Consider the following 26541-nt stretch of genomic DNA (forward strand, 5'->3'; position numbering starts at 1 on the left):
TTCATTTACTTATTTTGAGAGAGAGAGAGTGAGCCGCAGGGGTATGGTAATGCAGAAGGAGAAAGAGAGAGGGGTGGGTGGTGGGGGGAGAATCCCGAGCGGACTCCACACTGCCAGCCCAGAGGCCGACTCGGGCCCAGACCCAGGAACCATGAGATCACGACCTGAGCTGAAACCCAGATCTGACACTCAACCAACTGGGAGCCACCCAGGCATCCCAGAATGCAGGTGATTTTAAAGGGCACAAACATCCTTAAAAGTGTCCTCTGAGCTGGTCACACATTGTTCACGATCCATTCGCCGAGGACTGTGATCGCTTAGTGCGTTTTTCCGGCACCCACGGATAAAGCAAGAGAGCTGCGCTCTGTTACGTGTTCCTCTGCAAGCCTGGTTTTCCGACCTCTCACGCAAATCCTAGGTTAAATGCTTTTTAGTAACATACAACTTAATCACCTAGAACGGGACATAGATGGAGCTGTGCACAGAGGAAGATAAAACGGAACCAAACCTTTACAACAGAACTGCGGCCTTTATGACGGTCTCGTGCGGGAACCAGTGGCTGTCCTGTTACGTTCATCGAAGCATGTTCGCTTAACAGTGAAAACGTTCCCTGGTGACCAATACCTTTTTACCTGAGAGTGATTTCTTGGTAAAAATAAATGTCTAGATTAGCACGTCACCTAAAACGTTGACACTTTCTGTAGAGATTTGACATCCCAGGTGCGACCTGCAAGGGAGAAACAGTAACGGGGGTACCACCTTCGGGGGGCCACCTCCTCCCTCCCTGCCTCTTACCTTCAAAACGTCCATCTTCCTATTTATTTGTAAATGAAGAACCTTCCCTCAAACCTGGGGACTGAAACATTTTTAACTTTGAAATGAAATCAGCTCACAACGGGGATTCAACCAAATGACGTGCCATGGCACCCAGTGTTACGTGAGGGCATGTTTTATTCAAATAGTTAACCTATATTCGTCAAGTATAATTGATTTTTATCTTCGACTTAGCATTAGCACGTCTCCTGTGTTAGCAAATGTCGAAGATACATCAGCTTCCGTAACGCCTGCTGGCTCCTAACTGTTTACAAGCTCTAGAGAAAGGTTTTTCGTTGGAAGACTCACAGACAAGCCACAGTAAGTCTCAAAGTCTGATCTGAGAGAGCGGAAGGTTGTTTTTGTTTTTTTCTTTTTTCTTTTCTTTTTTTTTTTTTTAAGCTAATGGCTTCTGATTAATCCAAACTGGGGGATTTTAAGACTAGAAATCCATAGAGAGATAATATTTTATTTATTAGCTCTTGGAAATTTCAAGTACTAATGAAGACAATTTATATCAAAACACTTCTCTACAGGTTACTGAGTGTCAAGCACCAGTCTCAGAGCTCAACCAATATTAACTACTTTGAACATGACAGCAAGCCCCAGACTGGCCACGCCGTTTGCCAGGGCCCTGCCTCTGAGCTGGTATTCTCTACACCGTGGGGTCTCTCCGGCAGGGCACGGCCCGTGCCCTGGATTAAAGTTCCACATATGGTTACCAAAAAGTCAGGAATCTGCACAAAAGAAAATAAATAAACCCAGTAAGATGTCAGGTCCCTAGCTACTTTATTCCAATAAACACCTTGACCTTTGGAGATACCATATTTGCCAGTAACTCCTTGCATAGGCTGCTTAACTATAAGAGAGGGTCAGGTGTGGAGGGAGTGTCTCCGGCAGGAGGCAGGAAGTCAGTCTACCAATGGTAGTGGACCAGTAAGCCCTGGGAAGAAGGCGGAGGCTTCAGCAATTGTAACAGTGGACAAGTATAAAGTAAGACAAGTCCATTGGTGGAGTTTGAAAACATCACAAAGGAAAGAAGATTGACGCTCATCTTTTGGGAGCTCTGTTAACATGCCTAGTCAATGATTTTCATATTTTTAGGTAAACTAAGTGAGGATTACATGTAATGGTAACTAAATACTCAAGGAATCAGGTTGCCACTGTATGTTTGAAAGGAGATCTACCCAATATCCAGGCCCTTGTCTCTGTCTTCACAACCCTGATCGTTGGCCCATGATAAACAAAGTTTGTTTGGTAAACTGTTGATGATGACTGTTGATGATGACGTCCACCATCCAAGTGCTGGGTCAGCTATTCGTGTGAGACTATCCCAGTCCTCAATCGAAGACGTACATGGAGGGGCGCCTGGGTGCCTCAGTCAGGTCAGGATCTCTCGGTCCATGAGCTCGAGCCCCGCCTCGGGCTCTGTGCTGACAGCTCAGAGCCTGCTACGGATTCTCTCTCTCCCTCTCTTCCTGCCCCTCTCCCACTCACAGTCTGTCTCTCTCTCTTTTTCTCTCTCTCTCTCAAAATAAATAAATAAACAAATAAATAAATAAATACTAAAGAATTTTAAAAAAAGACATACATAGGTATTTATATTTTCTAATTCCCAATCTTCTTTTCGTAAAAACTGTGTTCAAAATCAAAAGGGTCTATTTAAAAATGTCACCTTTACTTCACATTTGTCTCAGTGTTGCTGTCATTGATACAGCATTTCCATGTCTGTTTTCCCTGTGGTTGGACATACATACTTACTCTCATTGCAAGATGAGAGCCCCAGGGAAGGGAGATCACTGCTCAGCATATTTAGGGATGCCATTCAGATCCACCAACATGCCTTCACCAGAACTGATAGACTCGTGGGTCAAATGCATCCCAGCAGCTAGATTTTCACATACTTGGTTCTCCCACAAAGAGGTCACCTTGACAGGTTCTGCTCTAAACAACAACAAAGTTCACATTCAGGGTTTTGCTGGAATTATTCATTCGTCCCACAAAACTGCATTACTTAATTTTTTTTAAAACCTGTTTCATTAATAACTTATACAATGTTGAAATCCAGATCACGATTCCCTAGCTTGGGCGATCGCCATACTTACTGGACTGGATTTTTTAAGACTTTAGATTTTTCCTCCTATCAACTGTATCCTTGACACATAAAATTTTTCTATGTTGGTGATTAAAAAAGCAAAAAAACGTATTCCGCACAGGTCCTGAGAGCTCTCTGAAAGAAGGCCTTCCACAAACTATTTTGCCTAATGAGAACACTGTTAGAATAGCAATAAAGCTTTTTAATGTGACTTCCTGGAAGAAGTGACAGCGTTTGCATTATGACTTCCAGATATAAGAAGTTGCCATTTTAATAGGTCACAAATGGTCAGGGATTCGAATTTCATCTGCTTACACACATATTATTTGACAAGTGTGTTATAAAATCAGTTGTTTCTTTATAGCCAAACCTCAGCTACAGTAGCATAAAACGTGAGTGACAGAAGTCCGGCCAGATGTGGGAGCTTACGTTAACACCCCGTCATGACGATGGATGTAAGGTTTCCTGGGGAGAAAGTGGGTTTAGTGAGCTGCACCCCAAAACAGAAAAGAATCCCAAAGGAAACGTATGCTGGTTAAAACATCGGTCCTAGAACCAGACAGAGCTGGCATAGTATTCTGGTCGCGTCGCTTAGGCAAACTTTCCATCTCTTCAGGCTTGGTTTCCTTATCTGTAAAATGGGTAATAACATGAACTTTTTAGGGTTGTATGAGAATTAAGTTCTGCAGTGTATTTACTCAGCCTGTTGGGTAGCACATAGGTATCAATGAATAGAGAGTAACTAATGCTACCACTCAGTGAATAGGGACCTGTAACCTGGAAGCCATCGGGACTAACATGCATGAAATTGCACGGCACTTGACATTTAGTTGCCTTTCCTGAGTCTCCACGTATCAGAAGCAGATCCATTTGGAAAAACCGTCTTTGTTCTTAAATAGTTGACGCCCGAGAGGAAGGACCAGACCCGAGGGTAACTGAAGCGCATCGCACTGTGTGTGTGCTGTGATTGAGGGTGAATCCACTTCTGCAGACTTGCTCTTACCTAGCACGATCCCATAGAGCAGCTGGAATTAAATCCCCTTGCTAGAAAGCCACGACCCCCAGCACTAAGTACCCTTGTCCACTTTGCAGCAACCTGCGGAGGGACACTGAGCAGCATGGGGGGAGTGATCTTGAGCCCAGGGTTTCCGGGCGCGTACCCCAACAACCTGGATTGCACCTGGAAAATCCAGCTACCTGTTGGCTATGGTAAGTGAAAGTTGTTTTTTTATTATTATTATTATTTAATTCCTGTAATTTCAACTTTGTCATTTCTATCTTGGAAAGAATTCAGCTGAAGGAAAAAAAAATGTGCCTTATTCTGTTGACATAACTGTCTTTAATTGAAAGTGGCTTACAGATTTAAATAAAGCTTTGGCAGAATAACTTCAAGAACAGAAAGTTATTAAAAAATCAATTCAGCCATGCAGCTCTTTTCAAGGCAAATTAAATTAGATGGATGATGATATAGTAGGCACACGAGGTATATGTAGCATCCCTAATTCAATTATCCCTCTCTTTATTCATAATACCACCTTTTAGAATCTATTTCTGGAATTTAATAATGGTGGTTGTTTCTTTGGAACAATTTGTAAGGCTTTTTCAGGTTGCGACACATTTTATTACTGTTCCATAAGTTTTTGTAATTATGTATTGCATTGATTTCGGTTTATGAAAATGGCTTTTTATAAGATTTAGTTATGAACTTTCAGGATAGCCACCTTAAATAATCCATGACATTAATTGTTATGTACAGTAAAATCTCATTATGGCCTTTTCCAGAAACGCACGGTCTTTGTGAAATTTTGATTCCCCGCCATGCCTTTCCTTGTCTGCGCCATGATTTCCTTCATGGTTGAGTTCATTAATTTGGGTTTTCCCCACCTGTGATTTTTCTCCAGAGCACACACTGATAGGTGTACCAGGTCAGGTCCTTACTGAATGTCCTCGTGCACAGTGGTTGAGGACATCTACGTGAAATGTTAGTTGGATGATGAATGAACTTCAGCCCAAGTGGAAGTCGCTGCCCTAGGTCATGTTTTTTTATTAGGTTTTCAGAGCTTTGGCTGAAAAACCCGTGTGCGGGATGGATGCAGCAGCAGTGATGTAGAACACGGAGCAAGGAAGGGTCCCCCTGCTCAGCAGAGAGGAGCCAGGAGGAACCCCGGGCAGGAGGGCCCGGTGGGCATCGGTCGGGCGTGCGAGCACAGTCACGCTGTGGACCGACCCCGAGTGTTCCACCAGGGAGGGAGGGGAGCGTGGAAAGGCGCTCCCCCTGGGGAGAACTCATGGGAGCTTCCTGTCCGCTGAGGTCCCTAAGGGGCCAGCAGAGGTCGAATGGGACAAGGAAGGGGAGAGGCCACCAAAGGTTACAGAGGCTGTTTCTTCCAGATTTTTAGTTTGGCTTTGTTTCTTAGACCATAAACTCTCTGAACATAGGGAAATACATCTGCCAGGTGCCTAACCAGTATTAGCTCAGTTACTCTCAAAAGGCCGGCCTGTTTTCCTAGCATAGGGATCTGAAGACAGGGTTCGTACAATCTTTGAGTCAGGCGGTGGAGGTGGGATCAAACATACACGTGACCCAGGCCACTCCAGCAGGGTCCTCAGGCCCTTCGGGGTCACGGGCTCATCAGGCGAATGACCACACCGGTTAAACGCAGAGATTCAGAGAAACGCGGGCCCCCGCAGTCTGAGTCGGGTGTCGCACGGTCTACCAAGATGGGAGGTGTGCCTGTCTCATGGGAAAAACCGACAGAGCCTCAGAGGGTTTGGGTGAGGACTCGCTAAAACAACCCAGGAGGAGTTTAGCACCGGGCTTGGCGGGTCAGAAACGGCAACAGCAGCCAATGAAGAAGTTGGCTGTTTTTTTTTTTTTTTTTTTAATTATTATTCCAAGTATTTCCCACTTTGCTTTCAAATCTCATTAGAAATATATTATTCCGGAAGGGGTATAAATATTGTATTAACTTATTTTCCCAATTTGACCATTCTGTGATTGAAAAGGTTATTGTTTGGCATTTTTCCTTATGTTGTTCGTGCATAAACCAGCATGAAAGATAATAATTCAGGGGGAAACGTCAGGCAAGTTGTCTGACTTTGTGATCATGATCTATGAGCCCAAAGGAAATATTTATTTGAAGAAAGACCAAAATGGGAAAAAAGATTTATGAGATGTTATAATTAAAATAAATTAAGTTTTTAAATATTTGGTACTGCGTAATTCTGGGGTTTGAAAGTATCTTGAAGGAAAGGCGAAAAGAAACCTTGTGGCTCAAATCCTAAATACATACAAGATAGTATCATTAGCCCTAAGGTTGTTAGAATGATGTAATTATGCCCCAGGATGCAGTTGACTCTTGAATAACCTGGAGGTCAGGGGCGCTGACCCTGCATAGTTGAAAATCCACTATGACCTGATTCCACAAAAGCTTAGTTAATAGTAACGTTACCATTGACCAGAAGCCTATCGATGGCATGAGTACGTATGGTGTACGTTATATTTTGTAGTATATACTATATTCTTACCATAAGGTGAGCTAGAGAAAGGAAAATATCATTGAGAAAATCTTAAGGAAGAGAGAACACACTTAGGGTCCTGTACTGTAAAAAAGCTGCACACAAGTGGACCCACACAGTTCAAACCGTGTTGTTCAAGAATCAACTGTAAATTACAGATTAAATGTAATGCACCGGGTTTGCCGGAGATACATTTTACAATCTATAAATATCCTTCTAAAAACGAAGTTACAAATTTGGAGGAAAGGCGTCTAAGTGGTGGTAGGTCCCCCGACAGGGATTTTTCCATCCCTGCTAGAAATGCCTTCTGAGGTCTACAAAATGACCGCACTTTTTGCTGATGTTGAGAAAACTTTACAGCCTAGCTTTCAACTCCATGGGAGAGTTTTGAAACTCTTAAGTAAGTTAATTTTATCTCTTTCTGGTCTTTTATCTCTGCCGGTTCTCCCTTGTAATAACATGGCTCAAAACACCGCCTCTCCTGTGGTCAAAAGCACGCATTTGAGATCCGCGTTTTCAGCTGCGTGTGACATATTTTCATCTGGGGCATCTGAAGGTGTCACAGACTCCATTCAAATTCAAATTCATCACTTTCTTCTTTCCCTTTACTCGGTTTATTCCAGAGTGGATTCTTCTGTTTCATTCCCTGTCTGTATCTACAGCATGACCCTTCCCTGGAACTTTTCTTTCCCTCAGTCTTACCTTAGCAGTAATTCCTCCCAGGATCTCCCAAGTCATAGGCAAACATCAGATCACTGGCTTGGAAATTTTGAGATAGCAAGTTTGGGTCTGAAACTCAGGAAAGGGCAATTTTGTGTTAAACACTCTGGAAGTTTCTTATTTAAAAAAAAAAAACAGATAGGAACATAGCAAAGATGACTATCCTATCCCTTCATGATCATCTCTCCCCTTTTTAAAATGTTGACTTATCTATTTTAGAGAGAGAGAGAGTGCACTTGTGGAGGAGGGTCAGAGGAGAGAGGGAGAGAGAGAATCCCAAGCAGCCTCCATACTGTCAGCAGAACCGGGGCTCAGTCCCACAAACCATGAGATCATGACCCAAGTCAAAGTCAAGAGTCGGATGCTTAACCGACTAAACCACGAGGCGCCCTTCATTTCTCCCCCTTAATCTCCCACATTGTATCCTATCAACACCAAAATCTTAGGATTGTTCTGGAACATCTCCTGTAATTACCACCCAGGACACAGCTACTATTTTCCCAGTGGGACAAGGAGGGAGATTGGGATGGCATGTTTCTATGGATGACACAATAGATGTTTTACCTGGAAAACTTCTGCTGTTAAGATGATCTTGGCAACCAAGGTGGAAGATCATAGTAAGAGATATTTCCTCCTTGGAAGGACAACGTGATGGGTAATTTACATCAAGTGCGGTAGACTTACCAGCTCTTCCAAGTGAACATGCACTGGGCGTGTCGCTGTCACTGCTCACGCCTGCTCCTGTCCCAGATCTCCTGCCTCAGGGACTGCCTCTGCGTGTGCATCGGGGGCGGGGGGTGGTGGTCTACTCCTAGCCCTTTCTCTGTCCGAGGTTTGGGAAACCAGTCTAAACAATAGAGGTTGTAGGGTCACTGGGAAGTTCATCAAGAAGAGGGCACCATGGGAAACTTGCTTGCATAAGACCCGACGATACGGTCAGATTTATTGTGAATGTGTACTTAAACTTGGAACATTAAATGCCAAGGAGAATGATTGCTAAGCAAAATTCTGAAATTTTGCTGCGCGTGAGAATCCCGGGTGGGAGTCACGTTGTGACAGTGAACTTCCTGCGGCTTGCCCCTCGGTGCCCTGTCTCAGCCCTGCTGGCCACACCAGGAGGAGTACTCAGCAGGGTTTTTATCTAGCACTTCGGGTATTTCGGATGAGGGAGTCACAGGTTTTGGGAAGCATTTCTTCAATTTAGGGAAGACCACTTGTAACTGAAATAAGATGAGAAACGCACAAATGTTTTTTTTCATGAGATTCTTATACATTTTATTTTCAGTATAAATTGCTTTACCCAAAAGTGTAGAAATCCAGAGGTTTTGACACCGTGGAGTAGAGATAGAATATTATTTCGTATGAAACCGTATGATAAACCAAAACTTTAACATGAATTACAAAAAAAAAAAAAAAAAAAAGGGAATTGCTACGGTTATTACAGAGTTTTCTTTAAAATAAGTTCTATTTCCATACTTTTAAAGTTAGTTCTCTCATTTCTTTAAACGCAGTCTCAAATATCTGCGTGTACATTCCTGTGGTCTCAATTTTCAGTGCTGGTGGTGGGTTGCTTGGGGCATTCGTGGCTGTGCTGCTGGTAAACACAGATGAACCCAGTTCCTGCAGCCACAGGGATAGTCCACGGAGGCGGAACGTGGTATCGTTGCCTTTCTTGATGAATTCCGTTCAGGGAGGATTTTCCTGGGGTGCTTTGAATCCTTCCCTACCACTGGATTGCCCAGGACCAGCCGAGAGGGATTATCCGATCCATTAGTTAAGCAGCTGCCAGCTTAGTCAAATAATTCTTTGGATTCTGTCATTTCTTTCCAATGCCTGTGGATCAATCGATAGTTTAATTAAACAGGCAAAATGATGAGTTGCTTAGGCAACATGTGAAAACCACCTTTGTCTCATGTTGCTGTTATTTGTCCCGGTGACAACAGTCTCCTGCATCCAGTCTCAGGGAGAGAACACAGCTCTTCTCTCCAAGTGCTGGAGGGACTTTGCGCGGAGGGGCGGGTGGGCAGGAAGTATGGCGAGTGCTCACATCCGGGGGCTCCGAGTTGGGTTGACTAGAAAGCTTAGTTCCATCAGTCACTGGGGTTGTGAATGTGCCCAAGTTACCAACAGTGTTCTTGAACCTCATTTCCTTATCTTTAAAATAAACATAATAAAACATCATCTCATGGGGCTGCTCTGATTAATGCAGATGCCCGATATGGAGCAGGGCATTATTTGGCCGTTAGCCGCTCTTAGTTACAAAACCAAATGCCCTAATGATTTTTACCCTGTTTTCTTTCCTTGTCACGGATTTCGGTTGATATTTTGGGTTGCTTTGGCACAAGCCCCATCGACACAGAATTTCTGTCTCTACTTTCTTGAAATTTTCTAAAGGCACAGTCAACAAAAATACAACCGTGATTTTTTTTCCTTTGTCTCTGCCTTTTCTGTTTAAAAACCACTGCACCAACTTTGCAGGCCACGCTGTCCAAAATGACCATGTCTTTGACCATCTAGAGGCGTATGTAGGCAGGCTATAAAGGATACTTCAGAAGAGTCACTCTTGCCGTGCATTTATTAGGCACAGAAGATAGTAAATAGAGCACTTAATATTCACAAGGTCTATCATCCAAAAAAAAAAAAAATGAAGGTTTCACTCAGAAGTCAGGGTCACATTACTTTTTAAAGTTTTGTCAAATCCAAAGTCAAACGTTCTTTGTGCAGGTGACTTTTCCTGACACTTAATTTTCAGTGTGAACGATACTCAGAGCACAACAATAAGGTGCTCCGTAAATTCCACCAAATGGACATTCAGATTGATTTTTCTTGTTGTAATAACACATTTTTGTCAGCATTTCATGAGATAATGAAAGGATAGCTAGGCTATGCTTATTCCAATCCCTTCATTTTGGCTTTATGATGTCAAATCGGACACAAGTCACTGAAAATTAGATAGCTAAGTAATTTCATTTTAAACCAGATTAGAACTGGGCTCTGTTCTGTTCCATCTCCTGATGTGCGTTAAGAGGTTTGATATGTGGCTGGATACTTTATCCTGATTAAAATGCTAATTTTTTCATAAGACCATAATTGCCATAATTCTGTTCCATTTCAGGTTTAATTCCAAGTCCGTAAAAGGCCACCTCTACTGTTGCCTTCACTTGGAGATATTGGCCATCTTTAACTTTTGTTCCCCCTTGATCTGCTTGCTGGCTTTCGTTTCTTCCTTGACTGTGTCATTCTATGAATTTCAAAACGTATCTCTGGATAAATGCATCTGAAGTCTGCATATGAACATCTGAAACGAGCGTATTTTAAGCCGTTTCCCTGCTGTTTGATTTGATACCCAGATCGCGAGTGCGTTCTGCAAGTGTCTAGTCTTGCCCTACTTTCCCATGTTGTACATACCTTGGGACATAAATAAAATGTCAGCGATTCCGCAGTTGTTTGCGTTCATCTTCATGGTGACCAATGTGTTGGGTGTTCATAAGCCTTTGCAGACCACAGCGGTCAGTGGCCCCGACTTTGGCACGTGTGCACTCAGAAAAAGGCTCCGTTAGAACAATTTCATTATTAGTATCAAAACCCTTTTTGGTCAGATCCATGGGCCATGATGCAAAAGAAGACTGTGTTTCTAACTCAACACTGGGTGGGGGACTAAATCCAGTACTGATGTGTACCTCGCTAAGTGGCCAGGAGCTCAGCTGCCACAATAATGTTGAGGGAATAGTTGGGAATTAAGGGACTAAGGGAGCCCCTAGTCCTTCCCTCTCTCCATCTCTCTTTTCTTCCTTCCTTCTCTCCTTCTGTCCATCCTTCTCTCTCTTTCCATCTCTCTCGATCCCTCTTTTTTCCTGCTGCTAAATTTCTTTGAACCAGCATATTTGCTAACATTTAGAAAAAAATTAACACTTCATTGATGGTTCTTCAACAAAGAGAAATATTAGACATTTTGAACTATTTACAAAAATGCTTTACATTGATGGCGTTGCTCTGTACTCCTGTATGGACGTGACCTAGGGATAGCCACGCCAAAGACAGACTGGGATCATCCTTCCCTGGTGGCTCGTGTGCTGCTAGTTTATAGATTCAGACTCTGACACCTGGATTTCATTACTTGTTCTAAAATGGTCCTAAGACTTGGTTGACGGGTTAAAGCTCTTTCCCCTTAGACAGGATTTTTCTCCTGCCTTTTGCTTCCTCAGCCCCTTTCTGAAGTATCCTATATTTTTTTTAAGTTTTTTTTTTTCCAGTAATCTCTACACCCAATGTGGGGCTTGAACTCATGACTCAGATCCGAGAGTCACCTCTCCTGATGAAGCCAGCTGGGCGCTCCTGAAGTTTCCCACATTCTATTCTTTCCTTCCTTCCTCTGGCAGTCAAGGTTGAACAAATTTAATCCAATCTTGCCCAATGAGAACTGGAGTATCTCCAGCTTTCTGAGATCGTTCGTTCTTGTACAGCGCGTTTTCTTTTTTTTTTTTTTTTTAAACGTTTATTTATTTTTGGGACAGAGAGAGACAGAGCATGAACGGGGGAGGGGCAGAGAGAGAGGGAAACACAGAATCGGAAACAGGCTCCAGGCTCTGAGCCATCAGCCCAGAGCCTGACGCGGGGCTCGAACTCACGGACCACGAGATCGTGACCTGGCTGAAGTCGGACGCTTAACCGACTGCGCCACCCAGGCGCCCCTACAGCACATTTTCTAAACCAGGAAAGCGAGCTCTTTGCCCATGAGACGTGGGTGTAAATCTAACTCTGCTTGTCCTGTGCTGCACTGGACATAACCCCTAACATCTCTGAGTCACGTTATGATGATACCAGTAAGGACTTCGCCGGGTAACTGTGAGAAAAATGTCACTTGGTAACGTGCAGCTTCAGCTTGGTAGTTGGTCGCACACTTCCGCCCAAATAGAGAGGGCTGTGACGTTCTGTGCCTCCTCACGGTTTTCTCCGTGGTAGAGGACACTGTGTTTCTTGGAAGACTATATTTACTGAGTGCCCATATCTCTCTCTCCTACTTGGCTTGAACTTCTCTCATGCTTTTTTTCACTGAATTCTGCTTTCAATAACTGTATTTCCCGTCAATACCCGAGTAGATATGTTTGCTTGAAATTTTCTCTGCACTTAACACTGAGGCCACCCATGAAAGTATTATCTTTACTTTTCCAAACCTAGAAAACATGGGTCACTATAGGAGATGACAAGCAAAAATAAAGCTCTTCTCTAGCAAGAGCAGATGAGCCATAACACAAAGTAAAGCTTTTCTGACGTGTTGGGAGAATAATCTGTAATGGCTATTGGAATTCTCAGTGTAGGCTTTAAACACCTAAATTAATTGCATGGATTTATGTGAACACAGATGCCTTTGGAGTTCTGTAGAAACTATTTAAGTGGCTTAAAATGTATCAGCATCGGAGTCAACTAGATTTTCAAAAATGGCACAAAGTCATAGCAAATCAGTCTAAATCATTCTGATTTTTATTTTCTTCTAAATTATCATCGACCTCTTATCTGGTACATAGACCAATAGGATCCCAGTGACAGTGGTCACTTGGACACTCTTGGTGTGTGAACCGTGCCAGGGTATGAGATTGAAGTGTGGAAGTCACGGTGGGGTTTTAGATTGGGTTTTTTGCAAAAATCAGTCATTGACTTTGTGTGCATAATGCAACTGAAATAATCACCTGCTAAACTAGCCAGTCTCTTGTGTCATGGTTTGACCATCCATTTGAAAGCCACTTTGAAAGGCTGTTGCACTTTTTTTAGACCCATTTTGGCATCTTTCTTGATAAAGTTGCAAATTAGCTTATGGACGATCCAACATACATACAATTCATTGCCAGACAAAATCATTGCCGTCCTTGTGAGTACCAGTCATACTCCAAGCATCATGCCTGTATATTTCTGTGATGTAATGCTAGTAATTGTATTTGACAAAGATGCGGACTGAGAGACATTAATTACGTGAACAAAGGTCATACAGCCAGTAGGTGGCACAGGTGACATTGAACCAACGTGTGTTGTCGCCCAAAATGTGTGCTCTGCCACTGTGACTGCCTTGTTCTGCCTCCCGGAGGATCGTGCGTGGGGACACTGATGCCATTTTAATCACTTTTGACACACGTTGCCCTTATGCATTTTGATGTTAACTCTCACTAATTTTGCCAATTTTTTCACAGGTGCACATATTCAATTTCTGAATTTTTCTACCGAAGCTAATCACGACTACCTTGAAATTCAGAACGGACCCCACCACGGCAGCCCCATGATCGGGCAGTTCAGTGGCACAGAACCCCCCTCCTCCCTGCTCAGTACGACACATGAAACGCTCATCCACTTTTACAGTGACCATTCCCAGAACCGGCAAGGGTTTAAACTCACTTACCAAGGTAAGGAATCGGCAAAAACCCAGATTTATCTCTTTCACTTAAACTGAATGGAAATAGCGTCCTCCCCGACGGGTTACAGAGGTGCAGAGCTGGAACCACTGGTTCCCCGACTGGTAACGGACCCGGGGCTGCTCACATGGCGTAGACGCGGGCAGAGGCCTCGACGGGGATGGGGGCCACCGCACTGTCCTCACGTCTCCCCACCAGTCATGCCCTGCTGCGACCCACATCACACTCCTGAGCGGCTGGCCCCGCGTCACGCACACCTCCCCATCTGTCACGGTCCTCTGGCCGCCGGGGCGTCGCGTCCCCTCCGGACGTGCGGGCGAATCCGGTCACAGTGGCAGCGGGGCTGGAGGCGCGTCTCCTGCACCGGCTGTTGTCAGAGCTCGAAAATAACGGCTGAAGGTATCAGTCGAGTCACTTCCAGTTACGCCAGGAAGAAAATCCAGTGAACCAACTCCGTTTTTAAAGTCTCTGAACGCGAGACTTGAAGACAAGTTTGAATCAAGCCTCATCCAACCATTTTTGACAAGAGAAAAAGTTCAGAGTTTTCATTTCGTACCAGACGATTTAGCTGGCGTTTCTTGGTTATCGTTAAATCCTACGAAGCTGGAAATGTCAACAGGAGGGCTTTTCTTTTTTGAAAAACTTAATTAAATCATTCGCTTTCTTTAATTTCATCGACTGCCTTTGAAACTAAGGCTTTTACTGTTTTACTCATAGATGACGCATTTTATGTTGACGTTTCAGACATTGATACTCAAGTTGTTACTTAAATATAAAATCTACACTTAGATTTCCAAATCTGGGGTCTCTTAAGATGCAAAACCCCAGTAGGAGGGAAATAAAGGCTGGGGCAGGGAGGGATGCGGCAGGAGACGTGGCCAGAATGTTCTCGATGCAGGCGGTGTCCTCCATTGCTTCCCGCCGTACCCCATCCGCCTCAGGAAAGTGTCGCTTGCACGCACACACACACACACACACACACACACACATACACACCCCACGTCTCTTTAGACATGTATTTTTAAGTTTATTTATTTCTTGAGAGAGAAAAGGGGAGGGGCTGAGAGAGGGAGAGAGAGAATCCCAGGCCGTCAGCTCAGAGGCCCACTTGGGGCTCAGACTCGTGAACTCTGAGATCGGGGCCTGGGCAGAAGCCAAGAGTCAGAAGCTTGACCGACCGAGCCACCCAGTGCTTCTATTTATGTGTAATTGTCAGTGTCCCTTCGAGTCCCGTCTTCCTTCGGCTCCCACTTTCCAGGAGACATTGAAGCACTGTCTGCACCGCCCGTCCCAGTTTCTAAGACTTTCCCCACCTTCTCCTTCCCATTCTCATCCAGACTCTGACACAGCATCGTGTCCCGGTGTTCTTTCACTCCAGCGGCCTTCCGTGCTGCTATACCCCCCGCCCCGCGCCGTGGCCCGTGTTCTGTGGTAGCGTTCGGTGGTGTCCCCGCCTCTGGCCCGGGGCCCTGCCCCCTCCCTGAGGGTCCACACAGTCTCTTGGCGATTCCGCTGCCCCCCCCACCCCCTTACTGCTTCTTACATCTCTGGGCCTCGGTCGTTCTCTTCTGCCGGACAGCCGCGCGTGCAGGGCTGGCCGAGCCCCAGCTGCTCATCACCCCCTTTCCCCCAGTGTCCTCAGTGCTCCCGCATTCGAAGCCTGTGTGGTGTGAGTGCTGGACGGCCTGGCTGCTCCTGTCCCCGATTCCAGTTCTGCGAGTCCCGGGGCCGGGTGTCTGTCCCACTGCCACGCATCCCCTGGGCATCGGGCTGGCCCGTGAGCCCTGTGTGCAAAACCGAGCACACGGTTTCTTCTCCGGGTAGGTTCCTCTTCCAGCCTTTCCCATCCCTCTGAGGACACGGTACGCATTTGAGCTACCCGCTCCAGCTGCAGAACTGGCGTACTCGTGCCCCCGTGCCCGCTCTCCTGGGGACGTGACCCGGTGCGTCATGACTCTTGCCCCGGCTCCCAGTTGGGCAACATCGCGCAGTCCCACCAGGTGCCGCCACGCATCTTGTCCTCACCGCCCTCCTCTTTGTCCCAGAAAACTGTCAGACCCTTCAAAGTCCTACCACGTTCGTCCTTCCCACTTCGGACGCTAAGGCATCAACAGCCCCCGTATCTAGAATGAAATGCAGAACGACTTGAGCCTTGGTAAAGTGACCCTCTAGCCGAAAGGATTATTTAGTGCCCCGGGAGGAAAGGTCTCCTGCGGCAGAAAGAACAGCACTCTGACCACAAGATCAGCGCGGGTCTGGAGGGGTGGGAAGAGGGTTTTTCCTCTAAGGGAGGAGCGGCAAGGCTACGGGGGCCTGGGTCTGGGACGCGGGTGAGCAGGAGAGACCGTGGTGGGTGGGGAGTCAGGAAACGTCCTACCCAGACAGCAGGCTGCCCGCGGAGCGCCGTCTGCTGGCTGGGGCTCGGGCGCCCAGTACGACCTGGTAGGAGCAGAGACCGGTGTTTTGTTCTGGCTGGTCGGTGGGAACAGGCGGTGAAGCTCACCATCTGGGAGACATGATGAGACGAGATGAGAATCTGGAGGACTCGTGTCTTGTCCAGCCACAGGCAAACGCGGGTGTTCCTGACTCTTCTGTGAGTGGCAGGGGAGGGCAAAGTCTTGGAAGCAAGGCATCTCCTGGCGCGTGTGCGTGTGCGTGTGTTGGGGGTTCCCTCACCTTCCTGCAGGAAGGCTTGGCAGGTGTCTAAGGGAGATGTGGCTTTCACCTCAACACACCTCTCTCTGTTGCGTCCTCTTCACCTGTTTGTACGCTGAACTTGAAACTTGAATCGTAGTTGCCGTGAATTCAGTGCTTCTCTTTCATATTTTTGAATATCTGGTGTACACCCTTTACCTAATTCTATTGAAGTACATTTTATTAAAGTATGAACATTTCATTCATGATCATCATTTTATTTATTTTTAAAAATTTCTTAATGTTTATTTATTTTTGAGAGAGAGAGCATAAACAGGGAGGGGCAGAGAGAGGGAGACATAGAATCCGAAGCAGGCTCCAGGCTCTGAGCTGTCAGCACAGAGCCTGACGCGGGGCTGGAACCCACTAACTGTGAGATCATGACCTGAGCCGAAATCAGACACTTAACTGACTGAGCCCCCAGGCATCCCTTATTTACTTTTTTTTGAGTTTATTTACTTATTTTGGTCAAGGGGGAGGGAGCAAGAGGGAGGGAGTGCAAACGTGTAGAAGAGGGACAGAGAGACAGAGAGGGAGAGAGAGAATCCCAAGCAAACTCCACATTGTCAGCGCAGAGCCCGACGCAGGGCTCAAACTCACGAACTGTGAGATCATGACCAGAGCTGAAATCGAGAGTCAGCCACTTAACAGACTGAGCCACCCAGGCACCCCATGATTGTCATTTTAGACTTGGCTATTACATGGTGACCTCCATTGTTCAATTGGCATGACCTTAATGTATGAGTCAATAAGAAAAATATACATAATTACACATTTCAAACCATGAGCTGACAATTAAGTGATTTATCTCACTTGATCCCGAGAACTTTTGAAAAGTCTTCCCCACTTGGAATGTTCTTAATACTGTATTCAAAATTTAACTTCTCTCTCCTTCTTGGCCTGCAAAACTCAAGTACAAATTCCCATGATTTATATGGAAGTTCTGGAACTATATTTTATCTTACTTAACTCTAACCTCCACAGTTCGAAAAATATTTCTTGTTTTATCTCTCTTGATATTTTCCAGATAGGGTTATTAAGGCCATGTCCACATAATTCTAAAGCTATCAATTACTGAAATCCAAAAAGAATGCTCTAAAATAAACACACAAACACACACATACACAAAGTCTAAATAAGAATTATCTAGACAGTAGCTCATAAAGTTGCTGCAGTTGGCTAACAAAATACCTCAATTTTTAATTGTCAATATTTGGATTAGATTTCATATAGTTTGTGAGATACCCATAGACCCACTTTCCTTTTTTATCTCAAAGTGTCAGAATCTGTAAACATTTGGTCAGTGTTCACATGTAGGGACAGTCCCCTGAAGTGTCATAGTGATGGCCCCTTTCAGAGTAGAAAACCATTGACTTCAAAAATTTCCCTTATCCCCTGTGAGCTTTGAACATTGATGTTGTCTGTGCGGCCTTTAAACATTTGATTTCGTGAAGCCTCATCTAGGCCACACATCTGGTTGGCTGAGCCGAGCACATGTTTTATTTACGTGACGTCTGACTCTGTTTAAGTATCCATGCTGAAAATAAATAAATAAACAAGCAATTCTTAAACAATATATTTTTTATTGTAGGCAGTGAGTTGGCTATAATTGAGAGCTACAAAAATAAATAAAAAGAATGAGAACGTGAATTTGAGGTGCCCCAGTTTCTTGAAGGTCATCATATCTGACAGGGATGGATGGTACTTAATTAGATTATCGGTGTTTGTCATTTTGTAAAATGTATAAATTGGCAAAATGACACAATTCTGATTCGAATGTCACGTCAAAATTCCTAGGTCCGACTTGAGATTTAGAAGTTAAGCTTGTAATTAATAACTCATAAGAAGCTGCATAAATCATGCAGGCATGTCTTGTCATTCTCAACGATGCCTGCGTTGTGCCCCTATTCTTAAACCTCGTCGTTTCTTTATGGCTGTAGAAAGGTTAAAAATGTTGCTAGTGGATGTCGCTGTCTGGAAGTTACATGACTTCTACAGAACTTGGAAAATGGAAGGTGGAGAGTCGTGTTGAATAAAATTGAGTTCATGTACCCTATTTCTAAGCCAAAAACTGAAAAACTGATGAAAGCCTGAAGATATTTATCAGTTCATTAGATACTGGAAAATCTGGTGGATATCACAAATATGACTACGTGACCCCACTGGCTGTCCCATTAAACACCTATAATTTAAACACTTGATGCCCTATTGCTTGAGAGTGATAGGTGTAATAGTTCTTTTCCTAGAGCCCAAGAAAGGATTCCCTTACTCTTATAATATTGGTATGGGCTTATTGGTGTCTAGATTTTCATAATGTTTATGAAATTGGGGCCATTAAGAATTTTAGCGACTCTCTCTCCTATTTTTGGTTTTTGTAAGTTAACATTTGGAGAAGTAAAATATTCTCTCTCTCTCTCTTGTTCATTCTTACATTATAATAGAATAGTGTAATGCCAAAAAGCTTAAAGGTAATTTTAAGTACCTTAGGCATAGGAAGTAAAAATGTCTTCTTTTTTTTCGAAGTTGCACTCTTTTGCTTTTCCCTTTTGCTATATGTACTAAGCACCTTTATTTTTGTATTTTAAAAATGTTTTATGTTTCTTTTTGAGAGAGAGCGAGAGACAGAGACAGAGTGCGAGCAGGGGAGGGCCAGAGAGAGAGGGAGACACAGAATCTAAAGCAGGCTCTACGCTCTGAGCCATCAGCAGAGAGCCCAACACAGGGCTTGAACTCACAAACTGTGAGATCGTGACCTGAGCCGAAGTCGGACGCTGAACCGACTGAGCCACCCAGGTGCCTCAAGCATCTTTTTTTTTTCTTTTAAAGATGTGTTTAATCTGCTTCTCCATTTATTCAATCATAAAACTGTTGAATTTGAGTGAATTGAATCTATGAGAAAATAGGCTTTAGTCTGTCGATAGTAGATAGTGATCCTTCCCCTGTAGGAGGAGAAGCAATCAAACCACCTTCCTGTGCACTGAGCCCGGGAAGGGTAGCTTGTAGCTGGTTGTATAACCCCACTCACTGCCCATTCCTTACGGACACGAACATACTTGTCTGCATGAAATTGATGTGCTTCTAAAACTGAGTTGTTCTTTTTCCTTTGACCGTGATACTCTGAGGCACCTTGAGCTAACAAGAGCAAGGTCGGGTCTACTCTGTCCTTTCCACCCGTCTGAGTGAGTGAATCGAGTTCTCTGCAGGAGGCTCCTTAGACACATCAAAATGCTTGAAATAGCGGACAACTTACAGTTGTGTCAATTCCCGTCCACTCTAGGGCAACCTGGTCAAGATGGAGAGAGTGCCTCCAGTGGTAGTTCATGGGCTACACTATAGAGACTAGGCAGAGCCTGCTTGGAATTCTGTCTCCCTCTCTCTCTGTCCCTCCTCATCCCCCCCCCCCTCCCTCCCTTAACATAAATGAGTGAACATTTAAAAAACTAAAATAAAATGAGAGTTTTTCCACAGTGTAAAGGTCTTCACGCAGAAGGTCTGCCGAGCACCCACCCGCGGTTGCTCAAAGCACAAGACACGACTGTAACCACAATCGGGAGCAAGCGACTTGGTCAGCCATCCCCCAGTCAAGGCTTTGGGCTGCCCCCAGAGCGTGGGGTTGGCTGTCACCTCGGGGACGATGTAGGTTGGCTTCACTGATGGGTGTGGGGAGTTCAGATAAGCAATAAAGCACGTTCAGTCTCACTGAGGAGCGAGAAGCAGGATCATATCCTTGTTACAAAAGAAGACAGATGTGCCATTGGAGCCATCATAACGGCCAGTCTGGGACACAGGGGGCGTCCTTGTGTGTGCACCTCGGGAATTCTCTGGACTGCTGCATGTGGCTCTGTGGCTCCTGGAACCCCCTTCGTTCTTCCAAGGAGCGGGAAACCAAGCACTTGAGGGAGGGTTCAAAGTCACATTCACAGGGACGCCGATGCAAATTAGGGCGACCCTCCCTGTGGCAAGGCTGTGAGGAGACCCGTGTGAGTTTACATGTGGTACCTGCTGTTTCCCGTGACAGTTCGTTAGGAATCTCTATGCACTGGGGCCCCTAGGTGGCTCAGTTGGTTGAGCGTCCGGCTCTTGGTTTCCACTCAGGTCACGATCTCACGGTTCGTGCGTTCAAGCCCTGCATCAGGCTCTTCACTGACAATGCAGAGTCTCTCTCCCTCTCTCTCTGCCCCTTTCCCGCTTACACACTCTCTCTTTCAAATAAATAAATAAGCTTTGAAAAAACGTTAAAAAAAGGACTCTCTGTGAGAGCACCCATCCGCGCTTCCCACTGCTTTCATTGGTACCCCGAGGGCCCTGCTAAGCCATGGCTAGAATCTTTCACCGACGAGGGTGCTCTGTTGAACGCCGTCTTGATTCTGCTCACGTGGAAACCGCCATCCAGTTTTGATGTATATTTATATACATATATATGTATGTATATATAAAGGTTTTATTAGCAGTTGTATGTGATACATTAGAGGACCCATTTCTCCAGCAGAGTTTATTATGCTTCAAGCAAAACAAGCATGAGAACGAACTGCTGATTTCATTCTCAAAGAGTATTATAAAGAAGGAAATTGGTCGGCAGTTGGAGCCCAGTATGGGATTCTCTGTTCTTTTTGTGAACCTGCTTCTGATAAAGTAAATTTAAGCTCAAATAACAACACTGCAAGCACTCGGGGTATTTGCTAGGCCATTTGGCCCTGGCTTTCAGGAAAAGGCTGTTTGTATGGCTTTCGGGGCGAGGTGGCCCTTGGGGGAGGTGGGTGACTGGCTGTGGATTTGCCACGCTGGCCCAGGAAGGAGCACAGTAAGGAAATGAAGAAATAGACAGTGTGTGTTTGTGCATACGACGGTGTAAACGTGTGCAGGTGTGTGTGTGCATACGTGTGTGCGCGTATGTGTGCATAAACGTGTATGGATGTGTGTGTGCGCAAACATGTACGGATGTGTGAGTGTGTGTGTGCATACATGTGTGGTATTTCTGTGTGTGTGTATGTGCATAAACATGTGTGGGTGTGTGAGTGTGTGCATACATGTGTGGTATTTCTGTGTGCGCACGTGTGTGTATGTGCATAAACATGTACGGATGTGTGAGTGTATGTGTGCATACATGTGTGGTATTTCTGTGTGTGCGTGTATGTATGTGTGTGCATAAACATGTATGGATGTGTGAGTGTGTGCGCATACATGTGTAGTATTTCTGTGTGTGCGTGTGTGTATGTATGTGCATAAACATGTATGGGTGTGGGAGTGTGTATGTGTGCATACGTGTGTGGTGTTTGTGTGCATTGTCTGTGTGTGTGTGCATGCGTGTGTGCACAGCATGTGCACCTGTGTGTTCATGCACGTGTAGTGCAAAGAGAAAAAGACGTGCCGATTGGTTTTGGCTTTCTGGTCTGACATTCCCTGTCCTTATACTCACCAGCACAGTTTTCCAAGCTTCTGGTTTTCAAATAGGATGTGGTAACATTCCAAAAGCAAGTAAAAATGAGAGACTTGCCACTCTGATGCTTGATGTACTTTCCTTCCAGACATGTTTTCCTTTCACTCAGGTTTGAATGCTCTTTTCTTTGGAACAGTTATAGATTTATTTCCCCTTGAAGTCTGGTACTAGGCAGGAGCTTTCAACAGTAAGATATTTTACTTATGAGATGCAGAAAAAAAATTTGGAAAACACCTCTGTAGAACGTGCAGCTATTGTCTTTATGCTGGATTGCAAATGCCAAAATTGTGAGTTCCAAGCACTTTTTCTTTGGCAAAAGAGGGCTAGAGCTTTGCGTTTTGTTAATAATAATTGTGCTTATGATGCTTATTGATCTGGAATAAATCCTTAAATAGGTGATTTTTCCTTCTATTGTCTCAGGAATTTCATGTTATAATTTAGCTTCACCAAAAAGGAGTGCCAAAAACTCATTATATAATCGCTAAACTGTTTGACTTTGTATAAATAAGTTATATCTCCATACTGAGTTATAAAGCCTATGTGTCAAAAGATGGCATTGAGTTAAAAATACTCCAGCAAGCTTTTTCCTCTTATTCTCAGTGTATGATAGGTGCCACTCCCTATAATAATGAAGCGCATTACAAATAAAATGGAATAAATGTATTATTAGCACACCACAGTTGATAAAGCCTCGTTGCATAAACCACGTCTGTGACGTCCACTCTGATCTTGTTGAGGAGACAGCCCTCGTCCTGTGCTTGCACAGTGGACACCAGAGGGGAAGTCTGCAGCTGCTGGAGATTCACGGAGGCCCCATTTTTTCGGGGGGGGGGGCCTTTGTCTACCTCCAGGTTCTTCCTGGTATCGGCCCCCAGAGGAGCCAGCACCATAAATGACTCCAAGAGGCTGAGAGGCCTTTGCCCTGGTACCCCTTCTGATTTCTGCTTTTTGCCTGCCGTCAGTCCTTAGCTGCTTATCTGACTCTTGTCCAGAGACATCCAATTGCAAATATAAAAACAAGGAAAGCCAAGTAAAATGTGAAATGAAGTGAAGTTGTGACATTAACGGATTTTTCATCTAACTACAGTGAGGGTTTAACCACGCTGTTAAAATTTCTAAATTTATCTCACAACACTGGAAGTTGCAAAGACACCGTATCAACTGCACAGTATCCTTATTACGTGCAAAATATAAATATGTATTATTTACTACATAAACTAGATTTTAGAAAAAAACATTGTACAGATAGTGGTTGCTGGTACAATTTTTCTATGGGCTCTTTTTTTAAAAAAATAAGAAAATGAAGTTGATTTTTAAATTTTATTTGTAACAGAAAATTAATGAACAAATCAAAACATAACAACTCCATATTTCCTAGTTATTAACCCTTAGAATGGGAGTGCTAGTATAATTCGCTTCTAAATTAAAGGGAAATTAAGTCCACATTCACCTGACATTCTTTACAGGCAATTTTTATTATCATTTATTTTACCTTTTTAAAAAAGTCAATTCATTTCATATACTTTTTTTTTCCCAAGGTAAATGCTGTCAAATTTATATTTGGTTTGTGCTTCACTACTTCTAAAGCACACAGTCAAGTGTTTATTAATTGCAAATTGTTTTAATTCCGTTACTGCTACTAATTGTTTTACTTAGATGGTAAGTGGCAACTTAGACAAGATACTTTTCAAAACTTGCTGGAAACATCCATCTTAATAAACTGCCCATGATCCCAGGACTGTCCATTCCATACTAACCTAACTTCTTACATGAGCTTGATTCTGTCCGTTTCAGCCTACGAGTTACAGAACTGCCCGGACCCACCTCCTTTTCAGAATGGTTATATGATCAACTCGGACTATAGTGTGGGACAGTCCATATCCTTTGAGTGCTACCCTGGGTACATTTTAATCGGCCACCCAGTCCTCACCTGTCAGCACGGGATCGACCGAGACTGGAATTATCCTTTTCCGAGATGTGACGGTAGGTTAACCGTTCTTGGCGATAATGTAATTTTCCATGTATATAATAGTGCATTAAATGATTAAATGGATGTTTTAGAGAATCTGTTCACCTATTCAACAAATATTTATTAGCGATCTATTATGGTAAACTCCTTCTAACCTAGTATCTCAGGAATATCATATGCCAGTAAGTTAAAAAGATGAACAAATAGGCCTTGCCTTCAATGGTTGTTATAAAGGATACAAAATAATAAACACACACATTTATAATGCGAAACCAGACATAAGAATTGCATGAAGAAGGATGGCATTTGCTTGGGAAGTGATCAGGGACATCTTTATGATGGTAGTGGTATTTAGAATTACGATGGTTCCACCAAATTACGGGATTAGTGGAAGAAAGAATGCTCGTTCATTTTACCCTAGATGTTTTTTATTGTTTAACTTTCACAGTTATCATGTATTGCTTTTGTGTTTCGGGAACTGGGTTTTGTTTTTTAGTGGGCATTGGAGCATACGTACTATTTTGCTACTCAGAGATAGGGCATCAGAGGTAGAAAGAATAATGAAAGCAAAGACATCCTGGAGAAACAGTCGTAGGAAGGTTGCAGCTCAATAGTACATGATGATCAGGGTTTCTTTGGAGGGCTGGGAATCAGCTTGACCGTCAGTGGTGATGGAGGGAAGTCTGGATTCATCAAATAGCCCTGGTCGGAGCAGAAATCACTTCTTTAAAGCTTCTGTATGGCAGCCTGATTTTTTTTTTTTTGATGATTTCAAAATTTTTGTATATATCAAGTTGAAGTTAATAGATCAAGCATGTTGTTCATGAAGAAAGCATATGAAACAAAATTTACTGAAAGTCTAGTATTCTAACATTATAAATACAGTCCCTTTGAGTGAAAAAAAATAATGAAATTACCAACTCTGTGGTCATTTGAAATGCTAAACATTTATATCCCAGGGGGCAAAAGGGAACGGCAACTCGCTGGGTTTCTGTTTCTACTGAAAAAGTGAAAACAAACAAACAAAAGTAAACCGAAAAACAAAACAAAACAAAAAAACACCACCAGTGGACTTCTTCAATTAGATTTTTCACCTGTATTTTTCTATTCTATGTTATTGTTTAAAAAACTATGAAAAGAAACTTCAGCTGTATTTTAAAAAATCCTTAGTCTGATGCAAATTTAATAACATATAGAACAGCATTTAAAAATTTTTTATAAAACTAAATATAGCAGTAGCATGTCTGGTGCTTTTTATTAAAACATTTAAGGGACTCCCGGGGGGCTCAGTCGCATAAGCGTCCGAATCTGGATTTGGCTCAGGTCATGTCTCATGGCTCGTGAGACGGAACCCACCTCAGGCTCTGTGCGGACAGCCTGGAGCCCGCTTGGGGTTCTCTCTCTCCCTCTGCCCCTCCCCCACCTGTGCAGGCTCACCAGCTCACCCACTTGCTCTCTGTCTCTCTAAATGAATAAATAAACCTAAAAAAAACTTTAAAACACTTTTTTTTTTTTTTACTATTCTCCATTTAAAAACTCATATTTTTTTATATGTATAGAATACTTGGGATTGTCATGATTAAACCCTTTTCTTAATTGGAATTTTCCCCTGAATCCTTTGAATTCATCTATGCACGAGAGACTTCTTGGCTTGATATTAAAAAGTAGAACTAAATCGTTAATTAGGCTTCATCACTTTTTCAAGCGAAGTTTTCAAATACAGAAATAAATGCTGGCTTAGAATTATTTTGTCAGCGTGAAAATAACAAAATACATTGTTTGTGACGTAGCTTAAAGGGGACGCCACCTCTTATAATGACAACATGATACGTCATACTACCCAGAGCTGGCCACACTGACGCGGAAGTCCTCCAGACATCCAAGTCTGCCCCGGGCTCCCGACAGCACCTGAAAATAGGAGATTTGTCCCCAAGCCACCCTGAGGTTGGAAAATTCACTGAAAGGACTCACAGAACTTTATTATATTATATACTCTATTATATATAATATTATCTATTGTATAATACAGCTGTTACATACTCTGGTTGTGGGTTATAACAAGGAAAGGACACATTAAAATCATGGGAAAAGATGCATAGAGTATGGGAGGATGCACCCGTCTCAGAGCTGACTGGTGACAGTGTCTTGAGGAGCTCACCTGGGTGTTGGTGCCCAGAGATTTTCATCCGGGCTCTGTTAGGTGGGCAGGACTGATGGCTGGATTGCCCAGTGGTTGGTGTCAGCTTCCAGACCAGCTGACATCCTGTGACGCAAAGGCCCCACCTTCAGTCACGTGGCCGGTACTTCCGGCGTGGGTCGCCCCCTCCTGGAACTATTGAGTATGACGCTCCGACCCCCCAGGAAGCAAAGCCGCTCCTGTCGGGTGTGCGGTAAACCCCCTCCCAAACAGAGGGCTAGACCTCTCCACAGGCAAGGTCAAATGCTTTACTGCACGAGCATCTTTACCGTCGTGTCTCTCTTCATATCTATAACATCACAGAATAAGACAAAATAAAACATAAGATTCATATAAAATTGTATCATAAATTACATTTTCTAAGCAGCGTCCAATGTGTGTTTAATATCCTCTCCATATTGGATTAACTTCCAAAAAAACACAAAATAAACGGAGGATATTATTTTACAACAAAAGGTATTTTTACGTGTGAAAGGTTGTATTTACAAAAAGAGAGTAAGAAAAAAAGAGTGTTTGCTAAGCACGGTAGGCTGTTAAGAGGTCTGTCGGGGTCCACGTAGGCTATGGTTAAGCCCACACAGGACACCGGCAAGGTCCGATTGCCCAGCACACTCAGCCTGAAATGCATTTGGGTTATCCAGCGTGCTTTTTCAGTTCAGGCTTCTTCTTGGTGTATCGGACAAATACCCTGGAAAA

General features: G+C 43.8%; 1 protein-coding gene across 1 annotated transcript in view; it reads left to right on the forward strand.

The window, feature by feature from the left end:
• Positions 1–26541, forward strand: part of CSMD1 (CUB and Sushi multiple domains 1) — a 1672960-nt gene that overhangs the window by 1483248 nt on the left and 163171 nt on the right. Inside the window, exons 42-44 of the mRNA XM_047092364.1 lie at positions 4001–4117; positions 13330–13539; positions 23474–23662. Coding sequence (XP_046948320.1) covers positions 4001–4117; positions 13330–13539; positions 23474–23662 — 516 coding nt within the window. The remainder of the gene's footprint in view (positions 1–4000; positions 4118–13329; positions 13540–23473; positions 23663–26541) is intronic.

This window comes from Lynx rufus, unplaced genomic scaffold, assembly GCF_022079265.1.
Source record: "Lynx rufus isolate CCGP_SWC_20201006 ecotype Redwood Valley unplaced genomic scaffold, mLynRuf1.p SCAF_3, whole genome shotgun sequence".
Lineage (NCBI taxonomy): Eukaryota > Metazoa > Chordata > Mammalia > Carnivora > Felidae > Lynx > Lynx rufus.